The 24,535-nt window shown below is 39.8% G+C and overlaps 1 protein-coding gene and 1 long non-coding RNA gene across 3 annotated transcripts in view; one reads left to right on the top strand and one right to left on the bottom strand.

Annotated features, from left to right (window-relative positions):
* Nucleotides 1–24,535, bottom strand: part of ltn1 (listerin E3 ubiquitin protein ligase 1) — a 165,718-nt gene that overhangs the window by 73,340 nt on the left and 67,843 nt on the right. The window contains exon 13 of the mRNA XM_043700680.2: nucleotides 21,320–21,565. Coding sequence (XP_043556615.2) covers nucleotides 21,320–21,565 — 246 coding nt within the window. The remainder of the gene's footprint in view (nucleotides 1–21,319; nucleotides 21,566–24,535) is intronic.
* On the top strand, nucleotides 884–23,307 carry LOC122555043 (uncharacterized). Of its 2 annotated transcripts, XR_015758908.1 has the most exons (4): nucleotides 884–1,039; nucleotides 1,450–1,616; nucleotides 2,933–3,256; nucleotides 23,104–23,307. It is a non-coding gene; the product is annotated as an uncharacterized LOC122555043 (long non-coding RNA). The 2 variants fall into 2 exon arrangements; XR_006313137.2 differs by lacking the exon at nucleotides 23,104–23,307 and having other exon boundaries at nucleotides 2,933–3,583.

Genomic DNA, 24,535 nt, shown 5'->3' with positions numbered 1-24,535 from the left:
CTAGGTGCACAGATCACAAGAAATTCTGTGAATGTGATAGCAAAAGAAAGCCAAATTTTATCGAGCATTTATAGTACAACTGATTTTAAAGCAAAACACGGTACTTGGCTTTGTGCAAAACCTTAGTCAGGTCTTAACTGAATACTGTGTCCAATTCTGCTCTCCTCACTGAGTGAATTAATCTGAGACTTTGGAAAGGGTACAGAGGGTGGCCATTTATTTAATTCACGACCAGGCCTTTACACATTAGAGAAGCATAGAAAATGGAGTGATCAAACTGAAATAAGTGGATAATAGACTGAGTTTAAATTGACAGTTTGCTCCAATTAAATAGATTAAATATGGTATGGGGTCACAATATTATAGTTTATAAGATTAGACTAAAGCTAGATGTTAGGAGATGGTTCTTCTTCTGGACAGTGGAGTGTCTCCAGAACAAGTAATCAAGGATGGATTTCTGTACAATTATGCAACAGCAATCTCTTGTGTTATTCCAGTCATTTTACCGTAACCTTTAATCAAATTAGTGCAATAAAAATGCATTCTCTGATGCTTCTCTTAAAGTTAATTACAATTTAGTGCAACAGGACACATTGTTTGATGAATAAGCTTTGTTGCACAGTTATCTGAAATATTATTTAAACAACTATCAGCAAGATGCGTTTCCATTGCAGCAAAATCTGGCAAAGTAAAAACACAGGAGTTTTAATGGGCTGCAATTCCAAATAAGAACTAAGGGGCATGGTTTAATGTGCAATACACTAATTCAATAGGCTGAACTATGTGGTCCGCATGATTGACTGCACTGCTATCCACATAATAGTGAAACGGTCTGCAAGCAGTTACAATCAAGACTGAAGTGAAATTTTCTCCTAGTATGCAACCAAAGGAAGACACTCAGATGTATTTAAATATGGTGGAGAACGTTTTCTTACTGTATTAGTAACTGAAGTTATTCATATATTCATCAAAATAATGAATGCTAAATACATCATTGTTCTTCTAATCATCTTGATAGCAATGTCTTCAGTATGTGAAGGTAAGCACTACATTTTTACTAAAATGATTGTTTTGAAGAACATTGACGATGAATTATAATTTAGACAAAGATAAACACTTTAAACTATGCACTCAAATCATCTTACTGCGTCACAAACTAACAGTCAGTTTTCAACAGCAATGATGGCCAGCTTGCACTGGCATTAGTTGTTATCAATACAAAGTTAAACGAATGCTGTAAGAATCTATCACTATGTTAGTCTCCCTTTTAGGACATTTTTGATTTTTAGGCTTTTGAAAGTAACACCCTTATTTGATTCTGTAGCAATATTTAACATTTTCTAAGATATTGCAACAAGCTGTGTACATATTGCTGCTGTATTGATGATACATTTCTAAGAGTCACAGTAAGCCATCAATTCTTGACTGATCTATTTATTTCTTTGTTAGAACTCCAGCAGTTTGTACGTTGGGCAGAAACAAATCCAACAGAAGATGTTAGTCAATCAGTAAGTCGCATCATTCGCTGCTCAGGATGCAAACAATCTGCTACACGAGAAAATAAACGCACGCGACCCAAACTCTCACGGAAAGGTCCACTGCCTTTCTAAAATCAGGTAACAAAAACACAACAATATTGTATTTGGATTGTTCTCCCTGGTTGTGCTTTAGCATACTGAAATACAAAAATTGTTGTGAGCAAAGGAGCAACACAGATAAACTCATTTAAAAAAGAACTTTGACATTTCAAAAGTACATACAGGCACTTTTCAGAAACAGAATTTTCATATTTCAGAATGATTTGGTCTTCTTTGACAGTCTCACTGATAAAGAGATGGCGGCATTGAAAGCAAAATATTGAGCTGCTTAGGGTGTTTTTCTCGCAGGTTAAAACAGAGACATGTTTGAAGAAGTAAGCCCGCAAGGAAAACCATGTGCTGCCTAACCTGTATTATGATCACCGGGTGACAAGACCAAGAAGTATATATTCTGCTATGACTGAAAGTATGTTTGCAATCACAAATGTAATAAGCTAATAAAACTAAATCCTCTAAAACATAGCAAAGCAGAAAAGCATTTCAAATCCTTTTACCTAGACACCCATGCAACAGCTAAGATATGCCCTTTACCATACCTTCTGTACAAGACAGCAGAATGGGACAAGAAATTAATGGTGTTTGACTAAACCAGTTGAAATTAATTGTCATTAATATGTAACTTGTTATTCTCATAAAGACACAGTAATTTGTATTAACTATCAAATATTTTTGAAACTTTTAGTTTGTGGTAACATCACACGCAGAGGAGAAAATGTTTGTTCTAGATTTTACTTAGACCATCTGGCATTGGTATTGAAAACGGGAAAGGCATTTCCCACCAGGAGGGGGGGGGGGGGGGGGGGGGGGGTGAAAATATTGGACAGTGATTCAACTAGCCTTTCTTGTGCACCTCCTACCAGTCTGGTTTCAACATACACTGACAAGGTCATCTACTCTTGACCGAATTGGTACACTGTTCAGTTTACATGAAAGGTAAAAGTCCAGTATTGTACATTTGAATTTCTTTTGCACAAATGTACTAAAGATGCTATGCTACTAAAATCAACAAAAATAAAAATAAAGCTGCGTATTTGAATCAGAATAGCCATTCATTTTCAATCAGTAAGGTAAATTATTACATCCATGCCAGGAAAACAGTTAAGCAGTTCACAAGCAAACACTTAACTCCATAGTAAATCAATCATTTGCCTTTTTCCATCAGAACCATAGCAACCTCTTAGTCTTTCCTGACTTAAAAAGGAATTTGGATTTGAAGTACAGGGTCAGTATTGTATCACTGGGCCTGCTGTCCAATTTGCCACAGTAACTTAAAAACAAAGCCACATCTATAAATTCATTATAATTTTTCTTCTGTTTATTTTTCTGCTTTACAGACACACTGCTGCACGGAGTACTTATTTTCTGCAAAGATCATGTCCTGTGCCATCTACGAATAGAACTACAAGGACAAACATTCTTTTAAGATCTCTTTGAGGAATACAATCTATTTTTCTGTTGGGATGCATAAGAGATCAGTTTCAGCTGCTCGCTACTGCTGCCACAGAAGGATCCAATTTTTTCCAGATGTGAATGTGCCACTTGAGTGAATAGAATCAAAAGGTCAAAACAAAATGCAACATGCTTTGAGACAGACCGATCACTACATACAACCACCATTTTCTCCACATTCAGTACTCCAGAGGAGACCAATTCTATCCGTAAGCAAAAAAAAAACCTATTCTCAGCTGTTTCTATTAAACAAAGCCAGTAAAGTTCAAATTATTGTTTGTCTAATAATTAGCTTTAAAAATGGTAACCATCTGACATTTAAAAAGCAAATATTGTTTCTCCATGAAAATGCATCATTAAAGATGATTTCATAAGTGAAATACTGTCAATTACAGGGGTTCTCCTTGAATTATTCATTGATCACGTAAAGAGCTGGATAAATGCTGGCAAATCAGAACTGAAATATGATCTAAGATTTATGAAAGATCTTCAGGTACATATTAGTGCTACAAGGTTGTACTTTACTATTTTCTGTTCAGAGATTTTCAAGAGGAGACATAAAATCTTGCCACATAAATCCTGAGGACATTGTTTAACACATCATTAAAAAAACAAAATTTATGAAATATGTGAACATTTCTAACATCAGCAATTACAAATAAATGGAAAATCAGTGTATGGCTGAAGGGAGAATGCACAAATGAGAATAGTTATTTCAGAAAATAATTTATTTTCAAATCATTAAATTGTTCTGAAACCCTATGACAAAATTTTACAATTAAAATCAAATTGACATTTTTTCTAACTATTTTGAAGTTTTTCTTTTCATTGTTTGAAACAATATATTGAGCAATTCGTTGTTTCTGCTGCTACAGCCTTGGTCTTAGATTATCAGTCATTTGACAGAATACTTTTGTTATTTGGGCTATTTGTTAAGATTTCATGCAATACATAGCTGATAAATGTTCTATTACAGAAAGAATGTTTTTCTACACCACAAGCACCTTTATGACTGAAATATTATTTTACAGAATTAAATTTCTCAAAGTATTATTTCTGAAAACCAGCACAAGTGGAAGATTTTCTTGTTTCCCAGTTTCAGGACATTGGCCTGATCACAACATTGAAGCCATAATGCCAAATCCATGAGGCTTTTTCGTGTTAAGTTGGTCTGGTCGCACATCAACTGTCACTAACTATAAGTAACACAAACAGGAACAGATACATTATCTCTACACGCAGAAGTTGTCATCTCGACAGTTTTGTTCTTGTTACATTCTTCATTAGCTCTTTCAGATTTATACTAAATTGGTCCTGCTAGTTTAAGTGCCACTTCACCCTACATAATCAGATGATTGCCTTAACTTAGATTTTACACACGGAAAACTCCACCAATGACGTCAAGAATTAAACATAACTCCATTTAATGCCAAAATAAGACTCTAATCTGATTTTGTTCCTCAAGAAGTTCTGCATCAAAAATAATTGAAATTAAATATATCCATGAAATTGTCCATTGGTGATTTTTAGATGTTCTATTTGGGAGAAGCAAAAGAGCTTTAAAGTATCAGCAAATACATGCTCAGAAAGCTCTGGAAACACTCAGCCAGTGAGTACCTGTGAAGAGAACAACCAAGTGAACATTTCAGATATAATCTCCAGAGACAAAAATACAAAGGATCAGCATTTAAAATAGAGGAGAGGAAAAGCACACAAATAAGTATGAGCAAATAAATAGAATAATTGTAACGTATTTAAGAGAGCATTTAGCCTTTCTCTTTTGGATCCAACCATGATCAACATTGTTGTGGTTTCTATGCTCCTGTAACTGTTACTGTCACCACTTCATGATCTGCTGATATTGCAGACTGCACGCACTTTTTCTTCAGGAGCACTGTATGTTGGAACAGAAATAGTTCTCAGTCCTTTATATATTTCATCTCATCTACCATTTTGAGACCACCTGACTCCTTGTTTTCAAATTAAAAAAACATTACCATCAACAACACTTGAGTTCCAGCCTATTGTCTGATTCTTTTTCGTCCAATTTCAATCGCTGTGAGATTTACGCTATCCTCTTCAATATTGCCCCCTCCGACTCAGAAAAATCCTTTGTCATCTGGACTCCATTCTAACCTTGGATCACACCACTCAACTCTCTGTTACTTCTATCTTTCTCCCTAATCTTCGTCAAAATAATTTTTCATTCTACCATATTTGACTCCTTTATCTTGGTAAAGCTGAACAATAATTCTACAACATCTCTTTTTATCTCCTTCTGGGCAATAACATTGTTTCCAAAAACACATTCGTAATTTCCCAGGTACTTACAACCTTAAGTTTTCCTCTGCACTGCCTCAAAGCTCTGTACCCTAATCCTGTATAATCTTATTTTACCTGCTCCATATGACCCATGTACAATTGTTCCTGCCTCACAAATTTATTTTTGTCTTGACATTGGTAAATTCCTCTTTGTTCAGATCAAATTCAACAAGGACACCTACTTGAAATTCCTACTCATCAATTATAGCTCCGTCTTCAACAACATAATCCCCTCCAGACTAATCTCAAAACTCTGAGACCTAGATCCCGGTTCCAGCCTCTGCAACTTGATCCTCAGCTTTCTGATCCACAGACTGTACTCAGTGAAGATAAGCCACTGCACCTCCTCCACAATAACCCTCAACACTGGAGCCCCGTAAGGATGCATTCTGAGCTCCCTACTGTACTCCCTGTTCATGCACAACTGTGTTGATTTGTATACCCAAGTTCAATGAAAAGCTATGTTTGTGAGCAGTACAGGCAAATAATAGTAAGCAAGGACATACAGAACATAGGGTGAAAAAAAACTTAAGTGTGAGGCATACAGGTTACACTGCAGAGGAGTTGTGCAAAGCATGATCAATATTAACAAGATTTATTTTATTTGAAGTTAGAGAATCCAATCATCAGTTTAATAATGGCAGGCAAGAAGCTGTTCTTGAACCTGTTGGTGCATGTGTACAAGTTTCTGTATCTTCTGCCTAATGGAAGAGGTTGGAAGAGGGCATTACCAGGGTGTGATGGGTCTTTGATTATGCTGGCAATCTTTCCACGGCAATGAGACGTGAGAGTGGAATCCATGAATGGGGGGGGGGGGGGGGGGGGGGGGTTGGCTTCAGTGATGGTCTGGGCTGTGCACACAACCTTCTGTAGTTTCTTACAGTCCCAGGTAGAGCAGTTGCCATACTGGGCCATTATGCACCAGGATAGAATGTTTTCTATGATGCACCTGTAAAAGTTGGTGAGCATCCTTATGGGCATGCTGAATTTCTTGTGCCACTTGAGGAAGAGGAGGCATCGTTGTGTGTTCTTGACGATCGCATTCACATGGGAAGTCTAGGACAGGTTGTCAGTTATCACCACTGAGAAATCTGTCACTCTCAACCCTGTCAATGTCCACAGATAGGGGTGTGTTCCGCTACTTTCTTTATGATTTCAATGATTAGTTTGCAGAGGTTGCACCATGACACCAAGCCCCCATCTCATTTCTCTATTTGGACTCATCGTTGTTTGATATCCATCCCACCATGGTGGTGTTGTCAGCAAACTTGTAGATGGCATTTGTTTGGAATTTGACAACACAGTGGTGCATGAACAAGGAGTACAGTAGGGGGCTCAGAATGCATTCTTACGGGGCTCCAGTGTTGAGGGTTATTGTGGAGGAGGTGCAGTCGCTTATCTCCACTCAGTGCGGTCTGAGGATCAAGTTGCAGAGGCTGGAACCGAGACCTAGGTCTCGGAGTTTTGATATTAGTCTGGAGGGGATTATGATGTTGGAGACGGAGCTATAATTGATGAGTAGGAATTTCAAGTAGGTGTCCATGTTGTCCAGATGTTCAAGGGATGAGTGCAGGGCTAGGGAAATGGCGTCCCCTGTGGACGTGTTACGTCAGTAGGCAAATTGCAGGGTTTCGAGGCAGGTTGCGAGGCTGGAGTTGATGTGGGCCATGATGAGCCTTTTGAAGCACTTCACGATTATGGAGGTCAGAGCCACTGGGCGGAAGTCATTAAGGCACATTGCATGTGCTTTCTTTGGTACTTGGAAGATGGTGGTCTTTTTAAAGCAGGTGGGGACGTTGGCTTGTACGAGGGAGAGGTTATAGGCAAAGTCTTTCCCCTGGGGTCGGGGAGTCCAGAACTAGAGGGCATAGGTTTAGGGTGCGAGGGGAAAGATATAAAAGACACCTAAGGGGCAACTTTTTCATGCAGAGGGTGGTACGTGTATGGGATGAGCTGCCAGAGTATGTGGTGGAGGCTGGTACAATTGCAACATTTAAGAGGCATTTGGATGGGTATATGAATAGGAAGGGTTTGGAGGGATGTGGGCCGAGTGATGGCAGGTCGGACTAGATTGGGTTGGGATATCTGGTCGGCATGGACGGGTTGGACCGAAGGGTCTGTTTCCATGCTGTACATCTCTATGACTCTATGTCAGTGAATACCTCTGCCAGCTGGTACGCACAGAATCCAAGTGCACAGCTGGGGACTCTGTCCAGTACCGTCATTTCCCCAAGAGTTGACTCTCAGCAAGACCAATCTGACATTTGCAGCGGTGACAGAGGGAACAGGTGTGTGAGGTACTGTCGGGGCAGGTGACACTGTGCTGCTGGCATGCTGCTTGAACTGAGCATAGAAAGCATTCAGTGCATCAGGGAGGGATGTGTTTTATCTATATCTTGCTGTGCTTCATTTTGTATCCAGTTATGTTGTTTAGGCATGTGGCAGGTGTCTGTGCAGTTGGTTTGAGCCTCTAACACCTCTTGGCATCTCTGATGGCTTTGCAGAGGTCATATCTTCGGTACAGGTCTTGGTCATCCGACTTCAATGCTGCACACCTGGTATTCTCAGTTTATCCAACGTTTCCGGTTGGGGAACACCCGGGTTGACTTCTTTGGCATGCAGTCCTCTACGCCCTTGATAATGAAGTCCGTGATGGTGGTAGCATACTATCTAGCTTTTCCACTGAATACCTGAAAATGGTTCAGTCCACCAATTCCACTCAGTCCCGGAGATGCTCTTCTGCTGCCTCGGAGCAGCGTTGTATTACTTTTTATCAGAAAATTGTTTACATCACCATACTTCATTAAGATGGCCTGGGATCATTGTCTTGACCAGCGGTCTCGCCAATTCCCATCTGCCATCACACTACTAAAACTGGCTTAACTCCTCACTTTAAATAACTTCTTTCACTCAGGAAATGTCTCAAAATAAATGTATAAGATACCAAGAATACAGCTTGGATAGTCGCAACATCCATATTTTTGAAAATACTACACTTAAAGTCACAAATGACAATCTCTATGATTGTACTAACGTTGAACTTTTCACAATTATCCATCTTGACTTCTTAAACCTTTGACCTAATCAACCACAGTATTCTCCTTCATGTCTCATCTCAATTGCTCTAACCTTGGCACTTTGTTCCGGTCCTAAACTCTGCAGTTTTCTCCATAAACTCCTCCACCTCTTCAGGCAACATTATAAGTGGGTTTGACAGTCTCCATCTTTGCTTTCTACTTGTTTTTTTCTTTGTTGAGGTTGCATATCGATTTTGCTTGCATTGCTTTTCTATTCCAAAATTGCCTCAGTTACTGTATTTACATGTTCCATATCTCTTAACTTTCTTTCACGATCCTTTCTCCTACCGTCTGACATTAATATTTAATCAGGTACTCTGCTGCCTTTTGGTTTCCATTCACATTCATTATAGCATGTGAATGCATGGACTTACAGAATCATCACAGAATCTCTGTATTGTGGAAGCTGGCCACAGAATCAACTCCACACCGACTCTCCGAAGGGCATCCCAACCAGATCCAGGCACCCCCTTAACCTATCCCTACAACCCTGCATTTTCTATTGCTAACCCACCTAGTTTACACATCCCTGGACACTGTGGGCAATTTAGCATGGCCAAACAACCTAACCTGCGTATCTTTGGACTGTGGGAGGAAACCGGAGCACGCAGAGGAAGTCCATGCAGACATAGGGAAAATGTGCAAACTCCACACTGTCGCTCGAGGTTGGAATCGAACTCAGGTCCCTGGTGCTTTGAGGCAACAGTGCTAACCACTGTGCCTACTTGCATGAGTACGTCTTCCTTTTAGCCTTGATGAGGCACCTCCAATGATAGCTTGTGAAGTTTTAGTCTCCTAACTTAAGGAATGATACCATTGTTACAAAGGGAGTGCAATGAAGGTTCACCAGACTGGTTCTAGGGAAAACGGAATTGTTCTATGAAGATAGATTTAGAAGACTGGGCCTATATTTTCTAAAGTTTAGAAGAATGAAAGGTGATCTCGTTGAGAAATGGAAAATCATTGCAAAGCTTGACAGGGTTGATGCAGGAAGAATGTTTGTCCAGGATTTTGGGGGGAGATTTAGAACTAGGGGATACAGTCTCAATATTAGGAATAGACCACTTCGTACTGAGGTAACGAGGAATTTTTTCACTCAATGGGTGATTAATCTTTGCAATTCTCGACCCCAAGGAGCATGGAGACTCAGTCAGAGATGTTTAAGTCAGAGATCAATAGATTTCTAGATATTGAAGATATAAAGGGATACGTGGATAAAGCAATAAAATGCCATCGAAGTAGATCAGCCCAGTTATAGTTGAATAGTGCAAGAGACTAAGGGAGTCAAATTGCTTACTCCTGCTATATATGTTGTATCTGTTCCTTCAAATAGGCTAATTTATGATATTATTGAGTTCTGATAAATGGCGATTTTGGAAATGTGAGCCTCTTCTCTCCACATGGATTAACTTGAGTGTTTCTAGCACTTTCTACATTGTTTCAGATTTGCAGTTTGTGCTTTTGTATATGCATGCATGTGGATTTGTATGAAAAATGCTTTATTGTACATCATATATTTGTGCCATTAAAAATAAGAATATCTTAACTCATTATTTTGAAAGACTTGTTGAAATGTTTTATGTAACTACATTTTAACAATGTGTTAAACAAGAATAAAGTCAATATTTCAGTCTTTCAAAAGGTATTAAAATCATTTGTATTTCATATAAAAAGAAGTGATTAAAAAGTATTGAAAAACGTTTTAATGGGTGGGGACTAAGTGGGTAAATGGTCAATCTCGAATATTCAGAATATCCTTTTACAAAAATGTTAGAATGGAAGGTTAGTAATGCCATTAAAGTATTCTTTAAAATGGATTTAAGAACGTTAGAATAATGTACACAGAGATTGACCATCTACAGACTGCTTTTAAGACCCAATTTACTTTTTCCAACAATTGAAACTTTTCTCAAATGGATTGCACATGCCAACAATGTGATGGCATTTGATAAGGATGACCATTATAAAGCACTTCAGATTCACCATTATAATGCACATTTGGGAAGCCTGCCAAAGACAAGTATCCCATGTTAGCACTGTGATTAATAATGCATCAAGCAACACAAGTACAAATAATTTAAGCAAAACAACAGAATTATACAGTGCTAAGTATCATCTTCAAAAATTAAATATTTTTAATGGAAGCAAAAGATGAACCGTAGTCATGTAACAACAATGGTGTGCATGCTATCTAGCCCAATTCATCAAATACCACTTTTTAAAAACTCCTTAGCAAATTGCAGGCAGGTTCCTACTTTTCCAAGTAATTGAACACCACTGCATAATGTGGGTGGAATGCCATGCAACGTCAATACTTTCTATGCATACAATATTACGCCAGCTTGGGGAGGATGGGGTAGAGAGAAGGAGGCCACTATTTTAATCTGCAAGAATGGGAAAAGTGCCAAATCATCAAAAAGATGTAAATAAAAGGTAAGATTAAAAAAAAAACATAAGCAAGCATACGTAACATGGGGCGGCCCAGTGGCTAGCACTGCTGCCTCACAGCGCCATGGACCTGGATTCGATTCCAACCTCGAGGTGACTGTCTGTGTGGAGTTTGCACATTCTCCCTGTCTGCATGGTTTCCTCTGGGTGCTCCGATTTCCTCCCACAATCCAAAAATGTGCGGGTCAGATGAATTGGCCATGCTAAATTGCCCATAGTGTTAGATGCATTAGTCAGGGGCAAATATAGGGTAGGGGAATGAGTGTGGGTGGGTTACTCTTCGATGGGTCAGTGTGGGGACTCTAATCTTCTAATCTAAACACTTATGTCTTTTTATGCATTAACTGTGGGCACTATGATGTCTGCCTATGAACAAAGAAAGTTTATACCCCTCTGGTTTATAACATCAGTAAATTACTGCATACCACCACTCTACTATTATAATATGTTTAGAATATTGATTTTGAAGCAAACTCTCTTTATGGCATCCTATTTATTGGATGAAGGTATGCAAATACTAAAAATATATTGCAGGGTGAAACCACATATACATAGCATTTTGATGTGTTGATGTACATCATCTTGATGTAGTATACAAAGGTTGGTCCCCTGTGTTGAGTTTACTATATTAGCACACCATGGTCCAAATACTGACTAAAGATTTGCAATACCTTCGTCGAAGGCTGGAGGGGTGGGAAAGGGAAGGAATTATGAATCAATAAAAGTCAGTCAGATATAACCAAGTTACTTCCCAATATCTGATTAAACAATATTTGTGAAGATATCTTCTATACGTTTTATAATAGAAAATAATAAGCTTAGATCCTAAGGGTCATACATTATCTCATTTTCTTTCATACTGCTGAAATGCCTCTGGGAGCAAAACGATGATCAAAATCCAACCTCAAGCAGAAACAATGCAATTGAGGCAGGTTTGCTGACTTGCCAATAAACCAAACTGCTAACGACTGGAAGTACAAACAATGAGTACCCTGGCAGCAAAGAGAATCGAGCAGAAATTTTGCAATCTGGCTGTGGGAATAACCAGCCTGTCCAGTTATTCTCTAACTGTGTGTATCAAGACCTATATAAACACCAGAACACAAACAGCCTTCCACTTCTTTCAGACATAATTATATGAAAAAAGTGTATTTAATAAATAACAATTAACAGTAACAATGAAATAAGTCAGGAATGATAAAAGCACAGCAGGTCAGGCAGTATCCAAGGAGCAGAATAGTCAATGGTTTGGGCATAAACCCTTCATCAGGATCAAGAGCTTATGCCCGAAATGCCAACTCTCCTGCGTCTCGGATGCTGCCTGACCTGCTGCGCTTTTCCAGCACCACACTTTTCGACTCTGATTCCAGCATCTGCAGTCTTCACTTTCTCTCAAGAATAACAATAGTTCAGTTTCTGGTTTTGGTCTCTCCACATGTGTACAATCACATTTCCTATTGTTGTCAAATCCATCAATTGGTAGTAAAAAGGCTAATTCAGCTGAACAGAAACACTGGAACATTGTACATTATTGGGCCCCTCGAGTCTGTTCTGCCATTCGGTCAGATTATAGCTTTCTGGAACCTAACTCCTGATAAACACTTATCCCCCAATTTCCTTGATATCTTTGGCTAACAAAAATATCTCAATCTAAGTTTTAAAATTAACAAATTATCTAGCATTAACTACTGTTTAAGGAAGAGAGTTTCAAACTCCTGTCACTCAATCAAGAAGTATTTCCTAATTTCATTCCTCAAAATCAGACTCTAGATTTTTTTATTTGATTAGGTCCCCAAGTCCTAACTAGGGAAAATAGGATAGATTAAAAGATTGAAAATTTTGATGAAGTCATCCCTTTACCTCCTAGATTCCAGAGAATACAATCCAAGATCTTGAATTTCCTCTTCATAATTTAACTCTTTGAGTCAATGCTTAATTTTAATAAATCTATATTGTACCCACTCTAAGGCAATACATTTTCCTCTGTTGCAGTGCCTAAAATTGCTCACTGCATTCCAGATGTTGTCCAGTCAGACACTGTTTAGCTTAAGATTAGCTTGATCCTCCTGTATTGTTCAGAAAGTACATGTTCTACCCTTTCTAGGTCTGAAGTAGATGTCAACTTATAGTTCCTACATTGAAATTATGTGTCTCAGCTTTGCCCATTCATCAATTTTATACTTCTATCCACTTTGTTTACAAGTCACTTGCTAGTCACTTTCATATCAACCTCAGTTATAGAAAAGGGATCGGGGTCAGGTCAGTGCTGATTTGATATTGAGTTGCATAGACCAAGGAATCGAAGTTAAATTCTTGGATTTTGCTAAATTACTTGAAATTCGCAAGGGATGACATTGTATTAGGGAAACTGGGAAAAAGCAATCAGAATTCCAATTTCCATTCACTACCATTTTGGCTCCTTGTGGACAAAGTTTCGCAAACTGCTGAGTGGTAAGTCAATACTGAACACTGCTACTATTTGGATGAGGAAACTGAGTAGTTTTGAAATCATAACAGCCAAAGCAGGCATCTTTAGGAGAGCTACAGAGACAACAATGAAAATGCTTCATGTTTTTGATTCTGTTTTAAATCATTTGGGGGTCACTGAACAAAGACCATAATATATCAGCTTGAGAACAGTCCTGAAAATTACAAGACATGATTCATAAGCACCATGTATATTTGAGCTTCTTAGAACTGCTAGGCAATATGCTCCATTTGTATTAACCACTCCCCTTTACTTATTGTAAGCTTTTATCACTGTAGGGCATTCCACAAAAATTAAATGTTAACTACAGCATTTTGACACAACTCACTAACATCAGAAAACACAAACTCAACTGAATTGAGCACAAATGCTCAGGGGAATATCTACTCCATTTTAGAAATATTTCCAAAATCAATTGGTACCACTTATACAATCGCTTTGCTTATGTTGATTCTGGTGAACGTGGTTCTGCAGTCTACACGATCAAGTGTAAGATCAGACAGCACAGATTGAATCTTTATTGTAGATTTAAACCTTTTTGAAGTCCTGATCCTGCTCAATTTTGCTGCTGGATATCTAAATTATTTTGTACCAGACAGCCAACTAATTATAGTGAGCCACAGTGTACATCAAGGAAGCACACCATGGTGCTAAGTTTATCACTATTGACTTTGCAGGGAAAAAAATCTAACATTCAAGAAAGGGATAGCATTAGTGATGCTATTTCCTGTACAGACAGCTATTAAGGCAGCCCTGGAAGTTGGTAGGTTACAGCTTTGCAAGAAGTGCTATAGAACACTGCTATTTGGACCTAGGGGTTCAGGTATATAGAAACAGGGTAGTGAAAAAGTCATTTAGTATGCTTGTCTTCGTTGCTCAGTCCTTTGAATACAGGAATTGGAAAGGCATGTTGAGGTTGTACAGGGCATTGGTGAGGCCTCTCCTGGAATACTATGTCCAATTCTGGTCGCCCTGCTATAGAAAGGATATTATTAAGCTAGAGAGAGTTCAGAAGAGATTTACCAGGATATTGCTGGGTATAGAAGATCTGTGTTCTAAAGAAAAGCTGGATAGGCTGGGACTTTTTCATTGGAGAGGAGGAGGTTGAGAGGTGAGCTTATAGAAGTTTATAAATCATGAGGGGTATAGATAGAGTTAATGGTAGTGTCTTTTCCCTAGGATGGGGAATTTCAAGACTGGGGGCACATTTTTAAGGTGAGAGGAGAGAAATTGAAAAAAGACATGAGGGACCAATTTTCTTTTTTAAAACAGAAAGTGATTCACATGTGGAATGAACTTCCTGAGGAAGTGGTGGATGTGGACACAGTTATAACGTTTAAAAGACAGTTAGATAAGCACATAAATAGGATAGGTTTGGAGGGATTTGGGCCAGGAGCAGGCAAGTGGGACTAGTTTAGGTGGGATTATATGCTGTTGGAGCAAAGGGTCTGTTTTGGTTCTGCATGATTCTATCACTCTATAACTATGACTGTATATGTTGGTAAGAGTAAGATAGACATCTGAAAGAGTGTGAAAGCACTTTGCTATTTTCTTGAGAAGGGTGGTATAGCTGATCCTGATGAAGTTATCAATGTAAACAGACAAGTCGAGCAAGTCACTCCAGACAGAGGAGAAAGTGCCTAAGCACTCGCCTCGGTCTTCCTTAAAACCAGTTATGGATGGACATCTTCAGCATACCATTGTGCTGACTATGACAACAGCAGGGAAAAGATTCATCGAAGACAGCACCATAATTGCAGTTAAGTGCATTACCCACCACTGCTGAAACACCCACTAACTTAGTGTCACATGAGTTTTGAAAGGATGGCACAAAGTACCCAGTACTTCAATTGTGTGGACAATGCGATGGATGCAGAGGCAGGTGAAGGAAACTCCCCAGATGGATTGGTGGTCAGATCAATCATGCTCAACTAGGGAGAGGTGCAGAGTCTTGTTGGGGATTGAAGGTCACATGCAAAACCTTTCTGATGAAGGCATGGGATGTGTGTGCCCAAATGTCAGGACGTCTTGGACAGAAAATGAAGGAGTCAATCTTTCATCACAAAAGAAAGTCCCATTTGGCTCCTGCAACATGAACTCAGCTGGTCCAACTCCCTTACTCTTGGCCGTATACCGTCCAAGTATTTTCTTCTCAGATAATTAAATAACTCCCTTTTGAAAGTCATGATTAAAATCCACTTCCACCATGCTCTGAGGCAATACACTCCTTACCGTTTGCTCTGTAAAAAATGTACACTCCTTACCGTTTGCTCTGTAAAAAATGTTTTGATTTATGCTGCACCTGGTTGCTTTGCCCATCTCCTAAGTTCAGTGTCCAATGGTTGTCAACCCTACTGAACAGTTCTTCCCTATCTATTCAGTCCAGAACATTATGCTGATTCCTCACTAGCCCCAGGTTCAGGAGTCTGATGGGTTACTCACTAATGATCCATGCACTGAGATGGTATTCACCATAGATGGAAAATTATAGGCCAATCAGCTTAACCTCGGTTGTTGGTAAAATTCTAGAATCCATCATTAAGGATGAGGTTTCTAAATTCTTGGAAGAGCAGAGTCTGATTAGAACAAGTCAACATGGATTTAGTAAAGGGAGGTCATGCCTGACAAACCTGTTGGAATTTTTTGAAGAGGTAACAAGTAGGTTAGACCAGGGAAACCCAGTGGATGTGGTCTATCTAGACTTTCAAAAGGCCTTTGATAAGGTGCCACACGGGAGGCTGCTGAGCAAGGTGAGGGCCCATGGTGTTCGAGGTGAGCTGCTGGGATGGATTGAGGATTGGCTGTCTAACAGAAGGCAGAGAGTTGGGATAAAAGGTTCTTTTTCGGAATGGCAGCCGGTGACGAGCGGTGGCCCGCAGGGTTCGGTGCTGGGGCCACAGCTGTTCGCATTATATATTAATGATTTGGATGAGGGAACCGGGGGCATTCTAGCGAAGTTTGCCGATGATACGAAGTTAGGTGGACAGGCAGGTAGTACTGAGGAAGTGGGGAGGCTACAGAAGGATCTAGACAGGTTGGGAGAGTGGTCCAGGAAATGGCTGATGGAATTTAACGTGAGCAAGTGCGAGGTCTTGCACTTTGGCAAAAAGAATAAAAGCATAGACTACTTTCTAAACGGTGAGAAAATTAATAAAGCCAAAGCACAAAGGGATCTGGGAGTGCTAGTCGAGGATTCTCTAAAGGTAAACATGCAGGTTGAGTCCGTGATTAAGAAAGCGAATGCAATGTTGTCTCTTATCTCAAGAGGGTTGGAATATAAAAGCAGTGATGTACTACTAAGACTTTATAAAGCTCTGGTTAGGCCCCATTTGGAGTACTGTGTCCAGTTTTGGTCCCCACACCTCAGGAAGGACATACTGGCACTGGAACGTGCCCAGCGGAGATTCACACGGATGATCCCTAGAATGACAGGTCTAACATATGAGGAACGGCTGAGGATACTGGGATTGTATTCGTTGGAGTTTAGAAGATTAAGGGGAGACTTAATAGAGACGTACAAAATAATACATGGCTTGGAAAAGGTGGATGCTAGGAAATTGTTTCAGTTAAACGAGGAGACTAGGACCCGTGGACACAGCCTTAGAATTAGAGGGGGTCATTTCAGAACAGAAATGCGGAGACATTTCTTCAGCCAGAGAGTGGTGGGACTGTGGAATTCATTGCCACGGAGTGCAGTGGAAGCCGGGACGCTAAATGTCTTCAAGGCCGAGATTGATAGATTCTTGTTGTCTAGAGGAATTAAGGGCTACGGGGAGAACGCTGGTAAGTGGAGCTGAAATGCGCATCAGCCATGATTGAATGGCAGAGTGGACTCGATGGGCCGAATAGCCTTACTTCCACTCCTATGTCTTATGGTAGTAACTCTGTGCATCCATTGTAGGATTATGCACTGATGTCAGTAGCCATTTCTTCAACAAACGACCTTTGTCCTTTAGAAACCATCCACATATTACCTCTGGTAGCATTAACAGCTGCAACATATACAGTTGCCTTAGGATGCAGATGTCATGACAGTTTCCAAGAAATTTAACAAACAGTTGCAGCAAACTCTTGTGGTGGTTGCACACCAGTTATAAATTGCGGGAGTGGATATTGATGAATGCTCTTGGCTGCTCTAATTGGGTTTTGATTGTCATGTGGATACAGATGACAACCGCTGTTCATTCTGAAACTCAATGTATTTCAATTCCCTCTTATAGAGGGCATCTGAACAATGCTGTGATGAGCAGCCATTTGTGAGATGTTGATTAGATTAGATTCCATGTCTCACACTCAAATAGCATGCTTTGAAAATAACCCAGTAACAAAATATTCAAGACCCCACTATCACTTTCAGGACTGCTGCCATGGTGTGCCTGCCACAGTGTGCCCATATAATCCACAAGGCCTCAGGTTTTCCTGCAGGACTGCATACAAACAGCAATCACCTGCCTCAACCTACAGACTCTGGTGACACTGTTGCTTCAAAATGTCCTGGAAGCTAAACCAAAAGCAAGCATGGCAGTTTTGGACTCCCCATGCACCTCATCTCTCTGTAATAATGCATTGCATCTAATGTTGACATTTTTTCTCTCTGTCAGCACTGTTGCAATCTCAGGGTAGCTGACTCTCCATGGCCGTGGAGTCATCAGCGCTGCCGTGTACCATTCACCCTGAAGGTGGCATTTTAACAGCCACAATTGATGTTATTTTCATGCTGAGTCCAACATAAGTTGCCTCCACCAGAATTGCTGGGAATTGAGAAATTGTGAGGAAACTGGTATATAGCTTGGCACTAAATACTTCCACAGCTGCCTCTGCCCCAGAATGAAACTTCTGCTGTGTATCTCTTAGAAGTCAGTAGCAGACACAGGTACATTTAATAATTTTGAATATTACACAAACTGGAAATAAAAAATTCAACAGAAGTTACATTATCTTTGGCTAAATGCAAAAAGATAACAACTCTGAATGTCTGAGCAGAGCTGAATGAGAGTTGAAAAAAAACCTCAAGAAACATTAGAAACAGAAAATAACTAATAAATGAGGCAGACAGGTTTCTTAGAGATGCAAATGTATCGTGTTCAGTCTTAATGCCACATTGTCAAGTTTAATCTCTGTTTTGCATTGTGAACAAGTGCACATGAAGCCAACCACATCTCCCATAATGCACAAAGCATTAACTGCAGGAAAATTCTGCAAGGTGAACTTCAGCAACCTCGAGGTAGCCACCTAGAAATGTATAACTACATCCGCAGCTTACAGTTATGCAGTCTCAGAGTCATAGAGATGTCAGCAAGGCATCATCAGATGAAAACTGTTCAGGACAGCAATAAAGGAGCGAGCAAAGAAGCTGTGTCAAACATGTGTGATTTAAGCATTTGTCTTGAAAGAGGAAGGTGGAAAGATAGAAGAGTGTGGGGCCTAAATAGGTAAATGGTGAGGAATAAGTAAATGGGGAGTGTACAGGAGCCACTTTCAGTATCAGCAAAGATCTATTCATCAAGTGAAAGATGAATAAATTATTTTTAAAAATATGTTTGGCATTTTTATTTAGAAGTCTCACTCCAACCTTCCTCCACTGCAGAAATTGTAATGAGCTCTCAAAATGCAAATGACAATGTTTGCCAGACTTGTATCTCAGTGGTCAGGCAATAAAGGTGTTCATTTCTTGATAGTAATCAGACCACTTGGTTACTTAGCATCTGATTCCCAGTAAATGGTTAGTAACTTTCCATGAGTCCATAATACAGGAGCAAAATTAAGACATTCAACTGATCAAGTCTGCTCCACCATTCAATCATGGCTGATACATTTCCCAACACCATTTGTTTGCCTTCTCCCGGTAACCCGTAATTGCCTTACCAATCAAGTACCTATCTCTCTCTGTCTAAAATATAATCATTGACTTGACTTCCACAGGCCTCTGCAGCAATCAGTTACACAGATTAACCATCCTCTGGCTGAAAAAATTCATTCTCATTGCCGTTCTAAAGATCCGTCCCTATACTATGTGGCTGTGCCATCGGGTCCTACTCTCTCCTACAAATGAAAATATCTTCTCCATGTCCACTCTATCCATGCCTATCAGTATTATTTAAGTTTCAATCAGATCCTCCCTCATCCTTCTAAATTCCATCAAGTACAGACACAGATTCCTCAACCACTCCTCATCACTGTTAAATAGAGTTGTGTCTCCCCACTCCAGATTGACATACTTTGTATGTAATTTCCAGAAGTCGCTAGAGGCTCAGTCATTGAATTTATCCCAGCCAGAGTTAGATTTTTGTTTGACAAGTGAGTTTAGGATCATAAAAAAAAACAAATTTGAAAGGGTTCATAAAAGATTTACAAGGATTGGCAAGATTGGAGGGCTTGAGCTATGGGGAGAGGCTGAATAGGCTGGGGCTGTTTTCCATGGAGCGTCAGAGGCTGAGAGGTGACCTTAGAGGTTTACAAAATCATGAAGGGCATGGATAGGATAAATAGACAAGGTCTTTTCCCTGGGGTGAGGGAGTCCAGAACTGGACGGCAGAGATTTAGGGTGAGAGGGGAAAGATTAAAAAGGACCTAAGGGGCAACTCTTTTTTACGCAGAGAGGTGGTGCGTGTATGGAATGAGCTGCGAGAGGAAGTGGTGGAGGCTGGTACAATTACAACACCTAAAAGACATCTGGATAGGTATATGAATAGGAAAGGTTTAGAAGTAAAATGGGCCAAATGCTGGCAAATGGGGCTAGATTAGTTTAGAATATCTGGTCAGCATGGACAAGTTGGACCGAAGGATCGGTTTCAGTGCTGTTCATCTCTATGACTAAGATACAACAACTCCATCATTCCTAGAATTATTCTAGTGAATCTCTTCTGAACCTCCTTCAATCCCAACACATCCTTCCTCAGATACAGGCCCAAAACTGCTCACAATATTTCAAAATGCACACTGACTATAGCCTTATTAAACCCAAGCAGTACATTTTTGCTCTTGTATTCTAGCCCTCTTGAAATGAATACCAACATTGCATTTGCCTTCCCAACTGCCAAGTGCACCTGCATGTTGACCTTAAGAGAATCCCGAACTAGGGCTCCTGGTCCCAGATTTCTGAAACCGTCCTCCATTTAGAAAATAGTATATGCCTCTATTCTTCCTACCAAAGTGCATAACCTCTCACTTTCCCACATTGCATTCTAGCTGCCACTTCTTTGTCCACTCTTCTAGCCTGTCCAAGTCCTTCTGCAGCCTCCCTGCTTCCTCCACACAACCTGCCCTTCCACCTATCTTTGTACCATCTGCAAACTTAGCAACAATGCCCTCAGTTCCTTCATCTAAATTGTTAATGTGTGTGAATACTTGTGGTCTCTGCAAAAGCCACTACTCACTGATTGTGATCCTGAAAAAGACTCCTTTATCCCCACACTCTGCCATCTGCCAGTCAGCCAATCCTCTGACTATGCCAGTACCTTGCCCCTAACACCATGGGCTTTTATCTTACTGTGCAGCTTTCTCTGCTGCACCTTCTCAAAGGCCTTCTGGAAATCCAAACAGATCACGTCCACTGACTCTCCTTTGCCTAACTTGCTCATAAGCTCCTCAGAGTTTTAACAGATTTGTCAGGCATGACCTCCCTTGATGAAACTATGCTTACTCAGCCCCATTTAACCATGCACTTCCAAGTATTCCGCAATCGCATCCTTAATAATTGACTCTAAAATCTTACAAATAGCTGAAGTCATGCTAACTGAGGTCAGGCTAATGTTGTTAGATAAATCACTATCAGATATGTCCCACAATAGAATAACACCATGCCAAGATTTCTGAGGAGGATGAAATTGCATGAGGTTAGATTAATTAAAATATAAAACACATGTACACACCTTGAAATTGCATATGTTTAAGATACATAGAAACAATAAACCTAATTTTTTAACACTGCACTTCACCTGAGAGATGAGTCTTCTCCTGGCTTTGGGCACAGAGCTGGAAGATTGTGGAAAGAAGATCTTCAGCTGTAGACATCTGCAAACACCCCTTGATGGAGCAGAAAAAATTAGACGCCAAATCACAAATGAAGGAAAGCATTGGCTCCAGAGCTTGAGTTTTAGACAGGTCCTTAGAAAGATCCTTAGAAAGCGCATTGTGCAGTCTGTCGATTATCCTTTCAATATACAACTCATCGATCAAGAACTCTATAAAAAAAATAAAATTCAAATACTACAACACATCCTTAAGGCAATATGCATCCCTGAACCCTTTGATACAATTGTTCAATTTGACTAATACATACCAATTAATTAAAGAAGCCATCTGAATGATACAAACATAACAATAAAAAAAGTACTTGTGACATATTATATATACATATATGATAGAGTAGCAGAATGGGGCTAACTGGGTTGTTCTAAAGAGATCCAGAATGAACTCACCTGTTTAAGTGATCCTTTTCAGTATCTTCAGAGTCTATAATATCCTGATCTTTAGTCTAATAAACCTTGTCAAAACTCAGCTGAATGAGGGTGGTGAAAAATGATTTCCAAATATTTTTAATCAACTAGTCAGATGTGTCATGACACACCACTGGAGTAGGTGAGACTTGAACCCACGCCTTCCAGCCCAGATATAGGGACACTACCACTACTACAAGAGCCCTTACTACCAACTTCCATGCTATTGTCAATGATAGGTTTCAGCTTGGATGGAATTTTCTGCCAGTGCTCTAATACTCAACAAGGAAGTTGGCTAGCTCAGTTGGCTGGATGGTTGGTTTACAATGGAATGACACCAACAACATGGTGGTGGCTGAGTTTGCCTTGGTGCCATGAAAGACTTTCCTTCTCAAACTCTTCCTTCACCTAAGGTGCGGTGGCCCTCAAGTTAAAACACCATCAGTTATTTCTCTCTCTCTAATGAGAGCAGCCCTATGATCAGGCAGGACTATGCTGTCCTTACCTTTTAATAGGCAGTAAAAGCAATTTTTTACTAAAACTTTGGAAAAAGCCATAGGAAAGATAAAAATTGTTTTCAATTATGATTTAAAAGGAATGATCATTTAGTTCTTCCAAAACCACAGCAAAGAGCAGTTTCTTTTTTAACTTGTTCTTTGGAATGTGGATATTGCTGCCCTGAAAGAGGTGAGAGCACTCTACTTTCTTGAACTGGTGCAGTCCTTGGGATACAAGGTCACTCACAGTACTGCTGGAAGGAAGTTCCAGGATTTTCACCCAGTGACAGTGCACAAATGGTGATATAGTTCCAAATCAGGAGGTTGTGTGGCTCAGAAGGGAGGGTGAAGGTGGATGTATTCCCAAGCATCTGCTGTCCTTGTCCTTCTAGGTGGTAAAAATCATGATTTGGAAGGTGCTGTCGGAGGAGCTGACTTGAGTAACTGCACTGCATCTTCTAGACGATCATTCTGCTACCACTTCACTTTGATGAAAGAAGTGAATGCTGAAAGTGGTGGATTGGTGCAAAATCAAGTGGGTTGCATTGACCTGGAAGCTGTCAAGCTTGAGTGTTGTTGGCTGCACTAAGCCAGTCAAGTAGAGAGTATTCTTGAATGTAGGTTTGCTCACTGAGATGGAAGGTTTGTTTTCAGACGTTTTGTCATCATGCCAGGTAACATCATCAGTGAGCGAGGAAACCTACATCCAGAACATCAATCTGAGCTACAAATCTTCTCAAAACTCACAGAGAGCATTCTAACTCATGCCTAATTTATGCCTTGCAGATGGATAGCCTTTGGGACAGAACCATTCTTATGTGGGTGAAAGATCTTGTGGAAGTCACACTGTGTCAACTCCTTCACAGAGCAGGGATGGCTAAATGAGAGAAATCATATGATTTGAACCAAATTAATCACTGTAATGCAGCCAAGTCCAAAATTGTGTCAAGAGAGAAGATGTTCACCACAAAAGATGTTCTCGTTGCTCAACACCTCCACAAGCATTGAAGCAATCCTCAAAGAATTATAGGACATAATTATAACACATATATCATTATAATACATAATTCTATGAATTTCTTTGTGTCAAAGAGTCCTTGCTGCCTTCAAACTAAACTGGAAAAGAAATGAAATGTTACATTTGCTTATTAAAAGTTCACTCTCACCCTGGTTTCTAGTTCCTTCCATGTGTCTATGACCCCAATGCAGAGTACCCCACCAAATACAGGCCCTCTTTTAGATGACCTCGATTCACTCTACCCTAGGATCAGCTCTGCTTTGGGAAGCTGGAAGGGGTTACTGAGAATTCCTAGCCTTTGACCTGCACTTGTAGAAAATTTTAACCATTAAATTGTGGCTAATCAATGTCAGATTGGAAAATATTAAATGCAACTTCAATATTCAACAAAAGGAGGCGGCACTCTAAGCAGGAAACTACAACCCAGTTAGCTCAACATCTGGGAAAATACTAGAAACTATTACTGAAGATGATATAACCAAGCACTAAGATAAATGAAGATTTTGCAAAAGGGAAATCATATTTAACCATTTTGCTGGAAATGTTTGAACAGGAAACATGCTGTGAGACAGGTGAGGCATGCATCTGCCGGAGTTTAGAAGAGTTAGAAGCTCAGTTGAAATGCTTACCCTGAAGTGTGTTGATAGGTAGGTGTGGAAAGGTTATCTCTGCTTGCTTGAAAATTTAGAACAAGGGGATCATGATTTAAAAATTAAGGAAAATTCTTTTCTCAGAGGATCAGGAGTGCTTGGAACTCTTTTTCTCTGAAGGTGGTGAAAATAAAGTTTTTGAATATTTTTAAGGCAGAGGCAGGCAGAACCTTGATACGCAAGGAGGTGAAAGATTATTGTTATGGAATAATCAGATCAGCCATGTTCTTATCAAATGGAAGACGAAGCTTGACTGGCTGAGTAGCCTAGCGCTGCTTCCATTTCGTATGTTCATAGTATCGCAACTCAGCTAGTACCCGCCTCCCAACTTTGACTGACACCCCTTGTCACATGATCTTTACAAAACTCTCAGTCTGAAAAACATCAACGCACCCAGTTTCCACAAGCTTTAAGAGGAAGCAAGTTCCACATTTCAAATGCACTTTATCTTACACTTCCTGATTTTATTCTGAAAAGCCCAAATCTGATTTTAAGATTATACCTCATCAGAGGTAGCAATACATTATTTATACATATTAACAAATCCTTT

The sequence above is a fragment of the Chiloscyllium plagiosum genome, unplaced genomic scaffold (assembly GCF_037043375.1).
Source record: "Chiloscyllium plagiosum isolate Xiang-an unplaced genomic scaffold, Cpla_swu_hap1 HiC_scaffold_12, whole genome shotgun sequence".
In the NCBI taxonomy this organism is placed as follows: domain Eukaryota; kingdom Metazoa; phylum Chordata; class Chondrichthyes; order Orectolobiformes; family Hemiscylliidae; genus Chiloscyllium; species Chiloscyllium plagiosum.
This window is presented reverse-complemented; position numbering and strand designations above follow the sequence as displayed.